Genomic DNA, 12,506 nt, shown 5'->3' on the forward strand with positions numbered 1-12,506 from the left:
TCTAGCTGCTGCAGCGCCAAGGTAAGCCGCGCAATGTGTTTCGCCTCATCCTGAGCAACAGCGGGCGAAGACTGTTAAGAGACATTAGTGATATGAAGATGGACCAATTATTTCGTTTATGTTTCATTAGTAAGAAAAGAAAATTGATACATGTTTGGTAAGAGATAATTATTCAGAACTATATCCGTAATCTTCCTTGATGATATCAGCGTCTTTTTCGCCGATGGCTATCATCGACCACTCGTAAGTTGTTGATTCCCAAAACCTGCACGGATATTTAACGATGTGACAAATAATCTTTCTATCAGTGAAATGCTCGTTGGAAGAGAAATATCTACCTTTAGCCTGGTGTCGACAACAACAGTCTTATCATCCTTCCTTCCCATCTTACAGGTATCCGAGTGATGACACAGAGTGATGGTATAAGTTTTCAGAGCGCACTCCCAGTAGTCATCCGAATCGTGTTCGTGATCTTCGCACCCAGGCACCGGCTTTTCCATCAGTTTGGAGCCATACTTCTGCATAGCCTGGGTCTTGCTCACTTCTATGGCCAACCTGATTCCTTTGACTGCGATCCTCACGTCGTCTGGATCATCAAAGTAATTGCCTATTATCCTTGGATATACACTCATGTCGTCACTTTTCAGCAAAATTTCACCTCTGCTCTTGGGTTTCATCAACAGTGGCCAAATGAACCAGCTATGTTTGTACAGGCTATCAGCAAAGAATTGTTTGAACTGACGTTCAGTGATGCCGAAGGCCGCATGCACCATGTAATCGGACATAAAGGTTCCTGAAGCGAACAAGAGTTTGATACTGGGCACCAGGTTGTCTGATCGCGGGCATCTACGTTAACGTAGACTAAACCCTCGACTGCACCACAAGACGTAAACACGTCTGTAAGCTTGGTGAGATACTGTTGCAAGGAAGGATTCGTCAGCGATAAAATTTCCGGAAGAACGATACCGTCCGTTATATTGACAAAGAAGACTAAGCCGCCATAAGCTATGTGGTCCGTCATATTTTTGCCAACAGGTAAGTCGGCGAGTACGTCGATATTTAACAGCTGGGGCGAAGCTATAGCACCGGCTGACAGAATCACTTCTTTCTTTGCCCTAACTTGTATTTTTGTATTGTTCCTGATAAACTCGACACCGGTTGCTGTCTTCGTATTCTTGTCAATAAGCACCTTCGTTACCCGACTGTGCATAGTTAGAATAAAGTTCTTGCGCTTCCTGATGGGATGTAAGTATGCTCGATTGCTGCTCATGCGTTAGCCGTTTACTTGAGTAGTCTGCAAATAGTTGAAACCAGTTTGCTTTTCTCCATTATAATCCACTGGAGGAAACCCCATTTCTCTTCCAGCATCAACGAACGCGTCAGCTAGCTTTGAACGATAAGGAAGATTAGCGATCCTCTGTGATCCATCGAAGTTATGATAAAGTTATGATAACAACGTCGACCAACGGTGCATCAAACGTTTCCATCTTTTTAAAGGTTTGTAACATACCCTCGTAAGACCAGTTTTCATCGCCAGTCATGTTATACCACGTGTCGTAATCATTCCTGTTACCTCTTATGGCAATCATGAAGTTAATCGAACTGGTACCGCCCATCACTTTGCCTTTGTTGAGTTTGCAGCGTTGAGTGACGCTTCCTCTGCAATAGTTCTCACTCTTTTCCGTGTAATACTCCCAGTTGACAGGCTTGTCCAATTGAATGTACGGTGCCAGAATAGGAATGTTCAAGATAAGGTTCTCATTACCACCGGCCTCGATCAACAAGACCTCTGCGTCCTTTATCTCACTGAGCTTTGTTGCTACAGCAGCTCCAGCGCTACCGGCGCCTACGACAATAAAGTCGAACTCGTCGTCATTTTGAAGCGTAGAGTCCGGAAACTCACTGCGACCGTAACGCACATTCACTAAGAAATGCTAGTCCACCGATACTGACTTTTAACAAGTTCTTTAAAGTTTGAACGAAGTCCATATAAATACCAGTACCAAAGAAGGCATTACTTGGAACTAGACCCACTGCTAATAATACGCTGGTAGTAAGGAGAATACACTTCGTCGCGGACTTCATTCTAAAACTGAGACGTTTGGTACTACGAATGAGGTTAAGAAAGTTTCTCTTATATTCGCCTGCGACGCGTCCTATCTCACTGTATTTTCGTCGACCGTCACAAATCGTGGTCATTTCACTTTGCTTGGAAGATTGTACTGGGTTTTAAATACGTGATTCTTTGACGTGGCAGATTAAGAAAATATCTACAAGTGCTCTCGAAATTCTTTTGCTATCGACTGCAGTGATAAACAGAATTCCCGGCCGCTTGTTGCACCCATTTTTAAAATGTTTTAGATTTTTTAATATTTATAAACAAACGCTCTAAATATTATTTTCAATGATGTTGCAATAAAATGTATAATTTTTTACGTCAGAAAATAAAGCGTGACCGCAGAGCATATTTTTTTAAAGTCATCAATTAATTCATGTTACTGCCAAAACTAACAAAAGCGCACTAGCACGGTATTCATTTCATTTATCAAGCCATAGAATTAGTTTTCAATTTGTTTCATTCACTAAACAGTTATGCAAAATTTGATTTCTATAATTGCAGAAGAATGAACGCTACCAGTTGTTTATTCAAATTAATATGTTGATTATTTTATTTCTAAATTTTAGATTACAGTAAGAAATAATTTTTAGCATCCATATTCATTTTATTAGAACTATCGATACTTAGATGCAGATATATATATATATATATATATATATATATATATATATATATATATATATATATATATATATATATATATATATATATATATATATATATATATATATATATATATATATATATATATATATATATATATATATATATATATATATATTAAGAGCTATATCCATGATCGGCCTTGATGATATCAGCACCTTTTTCGCCGATAGCAATCGTCGGAACGTTAATATGAGCCGTGACGATCTCTGGCATTATTGATGCATCCACCACTCGTAAGTTATTAAATCCCAAAATCTATGAACATCCAATAAAGTCCAATGATCAAGTAGTTATATTAATGCAACTAAATCAATGATCGAAATGGTAAAATTTACCTTCAGCCTGGTGTCGACGACCGCAGTCTTGTCATTTTTCTTTCCCATCTTGCAGGTTCCTGAATGATGCCATAAAGTGATGGTTATAGTCTTCAAAGCGCATTCCCAGTAATCATCTGTATCGTATTTGTGACTTTCACACCCAGGCACCAGCCTCTCGACTAACTTGGAGCCATACTTTTGCATTGCTTGGGTCTTACTCACCTCAATCGCCATTCTAATGCCCTTGATCGAAACTCTCACATCTTCCGGGTCGTCGAAGTAATTTCCCAGCAGCCTTGGCTGTACTTTCATGTCACTACTCTTCAGCAAAATTTTACCTCTACTTTTAGGCTTCATAAGCAACGGCCATATTATCCAAGTATGCTTGTAGAGGTCAGGAGCGTAAAACTGACTGAACAATTTTTCAGTAACGCCAAAAGGCACATGAATCAGATAGTCCGCTAAGAAGGACACTGAACCAAACATGAGCTCGATAGTAGGTACGAGATTATCGGCCCGCGGATCATCAACGTTTACATATCCTAAACCTTCGATGCCACCCGCCGTTGTGAACTCGCCTGTACGCTTGGTAAGGAATTGCTGGAGAGAGGGATTTGTTGGCAGAAGGTATTCAGGTACAACGATACCGTCTGTTGTATTTACTACAAAGTACAAACCTCCGTAAGCCACGTGATCCATCATGTTTTCACCGACGGGTAAGTCAGCTAATATGTCGATTTTAAAGTTCTTGAGGTGGTCGGCAGGTCCAATACCGGAAACCATTAGTAACTGGGGTGAAGCTATGGCTCCAGCAGACAAGATTACTTCTTTCTTGGCTTTCACCTGAATTTTTTTGTTGTTCTTGATGAATTCAATGCCAGTGGCCGTTTTAATGTCCTTGTCTATGATCACTTTTGTCGCTAGGCTATTCATACTGAGAACTAAGTTTTTGCGACCCCTGATCGGGTGCAAGTAGGCTCTATTGCTGCTCATGCGCTCACCGTTGACTTGCGTAGCCTGCATGTAGCTAAAACCAGTTTGCTTTTCTCCATTATAGTCTACCGGGGGAAACCCCATTTCTTTGCCAGCATCCACAAACGCGTCAGCCAATTTTGTACGATAAGGAGGGTTAGCGATGCGTTGTGGTCCATCAAAATTATGATATGCTGGGTCCACGTCGACCAACGGCGCATCGAAAGTCTCCATCTTTTTGAAAGATTTCAACATTCCCTCATACGACCAGTTCTCATCACCAGTCATGTTATACCACGTGTCATAATCGTGCTTGTTACCTCTGACAGCGATCATGAAATTGAGCGAGCTAGTGCCACCCATAACCTTGCCTTTGGCAACTTTACACTCCTGGTTGACGATACCACGGCAATAGTTCTCGTTCTTCTCCGTGAGATATGCCCAATTAGTCGGTTTATTTAGCTGTAGATAAAGTGCTAGAAGAGGTATGTCCATGATAAGGTTCTCATTGCCTCCAGCTTCAATTAACAACACCTTGGCATCTTCAATCTCACTGAGTCTTGCGGCTACGGTTGCTCCAGCACTGCCGGCGCCTACGACAATGAAGTCATACTCATCGCCATTCTTGGGTATCGAGTCGGAAAACTCGCTGCGACTGTATCGTGCATAATCTCCAAGGAACTTCAAGCCGCCAACACTAAGTCTTAACAAGTTCTTCAACGCTTGAAAGAAGTCGCCAACAATATTGACACCGAATAAGGCATCAATTGGAGTAAAACCCACAGCCAATAATATACCGAGTGTCAAAAGGATACAATTCGTTGCAGACGACATCGTAAGGCTATGATGTTTTGCACTAACAGGAATGAAGAAAAAAGCAACCTGCTTTTATATCTGTTGACAATGCTTCTTATCTTAAGATATTTTTATCAGCTTTACCGAAGCTCAATTTTTTTTATTTCACTTGAAGAAATTTAATTGTTTCAAAGAATTCATTGCTCCATTGTTTTTCGTAGTTTGCAGAAAGATTAAGATTTGCCATTTCGAAAGTTGTTTATTATTGAGTGTGCAATAATTTAAATTTTAAATTTCAACTGCTATCAAAGCGTTATTAATTAGCAATAATATGTACGATGCCCTCATTATTATAAGTCTTTGTATTTTTCAATATTATTTAAAATATGTAAGCAATTAACAATGATTCTATATAACCATGTATTTAACTTATGTCAAATAACAAAATATGACCATAAGGATATGTTTGAAACGGCTACTATGAATTGATCTTATTATATAAAATAGCTTAGGGAACCAGTACCAAATCTTCTAAAAAAAATTATTTAAAATTTTGAACACTTTACACCTTTTTCCATTACTTAAATTAAAGTCAAATGTACATTTTGATTATTCTGACTCTATAGTCAGAAATTTCGATACAAAGATACACAAGATGAGCAAAAATACGCTTTATTGTTATACGTTGACAAATATACTCACTGGTTTTATACTAGCAATGCTAAAGAATTTTTCGTTCCAGAAGAAACGGATGTACGTTCAACGCAGTTATACGATCTACCAACACATATTTAATTTTTTTACGAATGTATTTATTTTTTAAAGCAGTTGCCACAACTTGTAGTATTCCGCTTTTAAAAAATCTCTGCTTCTTTTTATTTTTATACATATCTTTTTGTATTTTTTGACTGACACGAACAGCAAGCGAGCAGCCTCGCGTTCTATTTTGATCACTCGTCCATGTTATCTCTCCAGAGCATTTTTCATATTTATTTTTTTGCTGTTTTTTATATCCTGTTTCACACAGCAAGCATTTTATCTTGTCTTTTTTTATTTGCAACAAAAATAAACAATATAAGTTCCGTAAATGCATAATATAATTTTTTTCTTTTTCCGGTGAGTCGTTAATAATTACTGTTCTAATAAGCCAGCATGATCAATTGTACTTTCAAAGTTTGTTTGCATGATCACATTTTCCGATGAGCTGCGTACGCGCTTAATCATGCTAATACTTTTTCCGTGTCAAACAGCGCGTGAGAGAGAAAGAAGGATAACTGCAATTTAATTTTTTCAATTTCATCGCCAGAGCACTTCCGATTACATTACGCATCGTAAACACAGCAGCAGCTCGCGCCACTACCAGCCGGCCGATATCGTATCAAAACAGTAGAACGCTCGAAAAGCTCTCTCCGAAAAAAACAAGCCCGAGCAGCGCCTGCCCGGGATTTTCCCCTTTGTGTAGTAACAGCTCAACTGCAGCTGCCTGCGCGGCTGATTTACAGTTGCGCAACGACGCGCGTCAACTGTCTGCGAAAATCGTATGTTGGAAATTTCGAATTTTCGAGAAATTTTAGAATGCGCGTAGGTAGCTTCACTGTAAATGTATGTTTGAGGCTGCGAAAGACAGGAAATAAAATAGTTTCATACAAATATTTTGGATGCAATAAAAAAAAATAGGGATAAGGGCATTCAACATATAAAAAATATGCGGAGTAGAGATTTTTATAAGTATTTGAAATAAAAGTATTTCTTTGTTTGATGAAGATTTTTAGAATATTGTTCACCACACAACGCATGAAGTGTTTACTTTAGCCTCTCCTAACGAGCGCTAAGGTGCACACTCTATGCTTAAGGTGGAGATAAATAAGTGTACATGCACCGCAGGAGAAAAAGCCTTCGGATTAGGTGATAATTTACACGTGCTAGACTTCTTGTAATAAAAAAGAGTAGATGAATCATTTGAAATTATTTGTTGTACATATTTTTTGTAGTAAGACTCTGATTCTAGCAAGTATATCCGTGATCAGCCTTGATTATATCAGCGCCCTTCTCACCAATGGCTATTGTTGGAACGTTGATGTGAGCGGTGACGATTTCCGGCATTATTGAGGCATCTACTACTCGTAAGTTATTAATTCCTAAAACCTATGGACAATTGGAAATTCAAAGCTTTCGAAATCGAATAATCTATGGCAATTATAAAGTCGAAAAAGTAAAATCTACCTTCAGCCTGGTGTCGACAACCGCAGTTTTGTCATCTTTCTTTCCCATCTTGCAGGTACCCGAGTGATGCCACAGAGTCATGGTATACGTTTTTAAAGCACATTCCCAGTAATCATTGGAATCGTACTTGTAACCCTCACATCCCGGGACCGGTTTATCGATCATTTTGGAACCGTATTTCTGCATAGCCTGGGTCTTGCTTACTTTGATTGCGATTCTGATACCCTCGATGGAAATCCTCACGTCGTCTGGATCATCAAAGTAATTTGCTAAGATTCTCGGTTGCGTTCTAACGTCTTTACTCTTTAGCAGAATTTTACCTCTACTTTTGGGCTTCATCAACAATGGCCAAATGAACCAGGCATGCTTGTATAAGTTACTGGCAAAAAACTGGATGAACTGACTTTCGGTTATGCCAAAAGGCTTATGGATCAAGGAGTCGGACAAAAACGTCCCCGTGGCAAACATAAGCTCAATATTGGGCTCTAAATTATGTACCCACGGGTCATCGACATTTAAATATCCTAAGCCCTCCGCCGCACCAGTAGTTGTAAGCTCACCTTTACGCTTCGTAAGAAACAGTTGCAAGGAGAGGTCTGTCGGCGACAGGTACTTTTGAACGACGATACCATCTGTCGTGTTTACCAAGAAGGTCAAACCGCCGTATGCGACATGGTCCATCATGTTCTCACCGACCGGTAAGTCTGCTAGTACATCAATATTAAAACTTTCTAGATGCTTTGCAGGTCCGACTCCCGAGACCATTAATAACTGTGGTGAGGCTATAGCTCCAGCACACAAGATTACTTCCTTCTTCGCTTTCACTCGAATTTTGTTACTATTCTTAATGAACTCGATACCTACAGCAGTCTTTGTATCCTTTTCTATAATAACCTTCGTTACTAGACTATTCATAGTTAAAACTAAGTTCTTACGATCTCTGATAGGATGCAAGTAGGCCCGGTTACTGCTCATGCGCTCACCGTTGATTTGAGTTGCCTGAACGTAATTAAAGCCAGTCATTTTTTCTCCATTGTAGTCGACGGGAGGAAAGCCCAACTCTCTACCAGCTTCTACGAACGCGTCAGCTAATTTTGTATGGTAAGGCGGGTTAGCAATTCGTTGAGGTCCATCAAAGTTGTGATACTCCGGATCAGCGTTGACTAATGGCGCATCAAACGTCTCCATCTTTTTGAACGATTTCAACATTCCTTCGTAAGACCAGTTTTCATCGCCAGTCATATTATACCATGTGTCGTAGTCGTTCTTGTTACCTCGAATAGCAAGCATAAAGTTGATGGAACTGGTGCCGCCCATTACCTTACCCTTGTTGATCTTACACTGCTGATTGACCATTCCACGGCAGTAGTTATCACTTTTCTCTGTAAGATAGTTCCAATTGGTAAACTTGTTCAGCAAAATGAACGGTGCCAGAATAGGAATATCCATAACGAGGTTTTCATTAGCTCCAGCTTCGATCAACAAAACTGTAGCGTCTTCAATCTCACTGAGTCTCGCAGCCACAGCTGATCCGGCACTACCAGCGCCCACAACAATGAAATCATACTCATCGCCGTTTTCCGGAGTAGAATCTGGGAATTCGTTGTGACTATATCGCGCGAAATCCACAAGGAAGTCCAACCCGCCAACACTAAATCTTAGAAGGTTCTTAATCGCTTGAAAGAAGTTACCAATAATGCTTATACCAAAAAAGCCATCATTTTGAGCAAAACTTCTAGCCAATAATACACTGAATGTCAGAAGGATACATTTTGTCATTGACGCCATAACCGTCTACAACTTTTTATTTTATGTAGAAGAACAAATGAACCAAGAAACATTTATCATTCTCGACGATGCTTTTTATTATTTTACACGTGATATCGCATTATTGTTTCATGTGTTTTTCATGCAAGATTTTAACAAGTGTTCTAAAAGTTGAACAAATTTTGAATCTTTTAAATTTCTATGTAATAATATGTTACTATGGAATAATTTAAAATTTTCGTGTAATATTGTATACTCGCACAGGTGTAGATTTCACAAAATTCAAATGAATTAATCTTATCATTAAAATTAATCGTAATACATACGGAATCGCTATAAAATCTTTCAAATAAACAGAGATAAGATATATTTGAATTTCATATGAAGATTCCAGCAAATAATTTCTTGGCCTTTTCTTGTTACTCTATAAAAATAACGATATCAATGAGGTATTGTATTTTGTGTGTGTGTGTGTGTGTGCGCGCGCATGCGTTCGTACGTGCGTGCGTGTAGATAAAACTTATCCAAACGTTTATTAATCGTACGAAAACATTTTATTATTTTTAATGTTATTGAAAAATCACAATATTTTCCGTTCATGTTTTTAGTACGCCAACATATTTACGTTAATATGAACTCATTATTTATAATTTTCTCGACTAAATCTTATTAGCTATGTCTGAAGATAAAAAAATGTTTACCTAATTGAACAGTTATTCAAATCCTGGTTAATCAAAACGCAAATTTTGAGATAAAGCAGTATTTGTTCAATTATACATCAATATTAACAAAAAACTTAACGAAATCGCTACTCTGAATTCCGTCAAGACGAGTGTCGAAACATCAGCTCTTCTTGAAAAGAGCGAGCTACTGCTTTGAGATATCTCAGATTGTCAGGCGTGGAGTCACAAGCGACTCACACGTGCGCGCGGCAAAGCTCCGCGCGGCGGAAAAACGAGATACGACGGCGCGCGAAGAGAGCAGTTGAGCGTGAAATAGTCCTGAAACTCATGTGCGTACTTCGACTTCTTCTGCACTTATTTTGCCCCTCTGGGAGTTAGCAGAGAAGTACACGACACTTTGGCTTCGTTGAAAGCTTCGATTTTTAATGGCCGCCCATGACGAAGATAAATTGAACTGCAGATTGAATTACGGAGATGAGGTTCAGAAAAATTTATAGGAAAGTGAAAGAAAATCAGTCGTTGATAGAACCAGTTCGCGTTTATTCGCTTACTAATATGAGTTTTCATTTAGGGAGGTCACCCTATCAATCATTTCAATGAAAACTGTTTTTGATTGGTCAATTTAGTGAACTGTAAGAGCATGTCATGCTGACAAGAATCAATTTCCAAATTGCTTTAGATAAGTGTACACCCTTAAAGTCAATCATCATGGACTCTTTTAAAGCCCTTGATATAAAAGAAAAACTCGTTGACATATGTTCATTTTTATTTATTTATTTTGACCTAGTTGTTCTGCTGTTTTTGATTGCCAAAGCGACGAGCAACATCATCTCAATTCAATGCACACACATATACACTGCCCATATAATCATCCCTTCAAACATCAGCCAAGGTTCTCCAAAAGTTCTCAATACGACGAGGCCAAGCCTTAGTGAACCGAGGCCACTGCGCCGCAGCAGCACAACGGAAAGGAAACACAGAGCCGGAGCACTGCTCTCGTGTCTTGATCAATACGCAGGCTGCTGCTGCTGCTGCTGCTGCGCCTAGTCTCTCTCTCTCTCTCTCTCTCTCTCTCTCTCTCTCTCTCTCTCTCTCTCTCTCTCTCTCTTGCTCTTGCTCTTCGTAGGCGCGGCAGAGGCACGGCATTTTCCTCCTCGCTCTATTATCTGTGTCTTGAGCTGTGCTGCTCTCCCTCTTTCTCTCGCCGTCTGGAGGCCTCGCCTTACACCTCCGCGAGCTATGGGCTGCTGCTGCAGGCGTCTCTCGGTACACTCACTCCTGCGTGCGATGTGTACATGCATTATTCGAGCCGCGAGCTGCATCGTTGCTCGAGATCGCGTATGGGTTCAACTTCATTTTGCAGGAGATATATGACAGGTGTGTGTGCGCGCGCATATGCTCTTCAAGATATGGAAAAGCGCGCACGGTCCTTTTGAAGATTGAAGATAAAAGTTATCGCGAACGCGCTTATCGCTCATAGCTGATCATTAGCTTATACCCACATCACCTGCAGTGGAAAATTCTCCACTAGCAATTTATAAAAGCGAAATTAGCTATAGCAAGGGTATACACGACGAGCGCAGCAGCCGCATTCGAGCTCCCATCTATATATTTGTACTTCGATTCGCGAGTGTCGAGCTATACATACACCTGCGCCGCCGCAGCATATAGGCATACAGCATATAGGACACACACTCGTATATCCGAGGTATATGTACCCATTGCTCTCGACGCGCACGTGTGTTTGCCCCCCGGAGCTGCGCCGGTGTGTATTTATAAACACACGTACGCTGGCTACGTATACACACGAAGACTCGCGGCGACGTTCATGTTTATTCATAGCTGTGTTGTCGAAGTTGGCTTCGGCACATGCCTGTACACATTCATACCTGAATGTGTGCTCAGGTATGGAAGTGTGCGTATGTACGTATACGCGAGCTACGAACTAACGGGACGGTCTCCTTCGGCGTTGATGCCCTGCTTTGCCTTCCTTGGACCTGCAGATTGCTACTTTTTTTAACCACCAGCGATAAAAACTCCGAGTAAGCATCGCTAGGTATATACCTAGCATCTAAGTATAGAATATGGACGAATCGCAATCCTTCTGCTTCCGCTTCTGCCCCCCCCCCCCTCCCCAGCAGCTCAAGATCAAAAGACATCAGCTTGATTAGGAGGCGCCGGCATCCGAGAGTGAGAGAGAAAGAATGCGGAGGAGGTTCTTCGATGGCGCTTGCACAATGCCGCCTGTAGGCTTCGGCAATATCGCTCTCTCGACTCGCTCTATCTCGCTCGCTCTTTTTTCGATTATCTGCAGCCGGCCGCGCGCTTAAACTTCAGCGGCTCTTTATACCCTCCCGGGGAAGAAGCTTCCCTGGCTCCCTTTGTGTGCTTGATACGCGCAAGAGGGGAGTCAGCGCAGGCACGTTTCAAGGGCACGAATTCGGAAAGTTCCCGGAAGAAGGGGGAAAAGCAAGCGCTCGCTCATGGTTTTGATGATGATGAAGAGAGGGATATTTTTGCCAAAGGATTCGATCGCGCATTGTTGCGTGATTTAGTACGTCTGCTGGCATATAGAGACTCGACTTCGTCCCGGTCTATTTGTCAGAGATGGAGCAGAGCCGAAGCAAAGGGACCCAGCAGCGCTGCATCGTTGACGGGCCTCTATAGCTCTCACGACTGACTTGATCTCCAGCAAACCTCCGGAATTCCCTACTGCGCCAGTCAGTCCATCGTCTTGGTCTTTGACGAGCCTCCCACATACACACACACGTTATATGCACGGGACCTCGACCGCTCTGTGTACAGAAGGGACTCCAATGAGCTGCGCGTCCCCGGCTTTTACCGAAATGATGCTCCTCTCTCCCTCTCTATATACATATACATACGTATACCTGTACGATGCACACCACACGATAAGCTCGCAAGTGCGGCCAGATCGAGTGATGAGCGCGCGCGAGCCACGGA

General features: G+C 41.1%; 3 protein-coding genes across 6 annotated transcripts in view; all 3 read right to left on the reverse strand.

Moving 5' to 3' along the window:
* Positions 1–12,506, reverse strand: part of LOC100121596 (CUGBP Elav-like family member 4) — a 566,446-nt gene that overhangs the window by 543,791 nt on the left and 10,149 nt on the right. The gene's annotated exons all lie outside the window — the stretch shown is intronic.
* LOC103315865 (glucose dehydrogenase [FAD, quinone]-like) lies at positions 94–2,183 on the reverse strand. The gene is made up of 2 exons (XM_016982063.3): positions 339–2,183; positions 94–265 (listed from the first exon to the last, which is right to left on the reverse strand). The coding sequence occupies exons 1-2, from the start codon at positions 783–785 to the stop codon at positions 206–208; spliced, it is 507 nt and encodes a 168-aa protein (XP_016837552.1). The 5' UTR covers positions 786–2,183; the 3' UTR covers positions 94–205.
* Positions 2,896–4,263, reverse strand: LOC116417393 (glucose dehydrogenase [FAD, quinone]-like). The gene is made up of 2 exons (XM_031930200.1): positions 3,121–4,263; positions 2,896–3,040 (listed from the first exon to the last, which is right to left on the reverse strand). The coding sequence occupies exons 1-2, from the start codon at positions 4,177–4,179 to the stop codon at positions 2,900–2,902; spliced, it is 1,200 nt and encodes a 399-aa protein (XP_031786060.1). The 5' UTR covers positions 4,180–4,263; the 3' UTR covers positions 2,896–2,899.

This window comes from Nasonia vitripennis, chromosome 1, assembly GCF_009193385.2.
Source record: "Nasonia vitripennis strain AsymCx chromosome 1, Nvit_psr_1.1, whole genome shotgun sequence".
Classification (NCBI taxonomy): domain Eukaryota; kingdom Metazoa; phylum Arthropoda; class Insecta; order Hymenoptera; family Pteromalidae; genus Nasonia; species Nasonia vitripennis.

Excerpts from the sequence above, each read along its gene's own strand:
- LOC116417393 (XM_031930200.1), bottom strand. The coding sequence starts at position 4,179 with ATGGGGTTTCCCCCGGTAGACTATAATGGAGAAAAGCAAACTGGTTTT. Across the intron at positions 3,041-3,120 it reads TCGTCGACACCAGGCTGAAG|ATTTTGGGATTTAATAACTT; the intron begins GTAAATTTTACC and ends GGATGTTCATAG.
- LOC103315865 (XM_016982063.3), bottom strand. The coding sequence starts at position 785 with ATGTCCGATTACATGGTGCATGCGGCCTTCGGCATCACTGAACGTCAG. Across the intron at positions 266-338 it reads TTGTCGACACCAGGCTAAAG|GTTTTGGGAATCAACAACTT; the intron begins GTAGATATTTCT and ends ATATCCGTGCAG.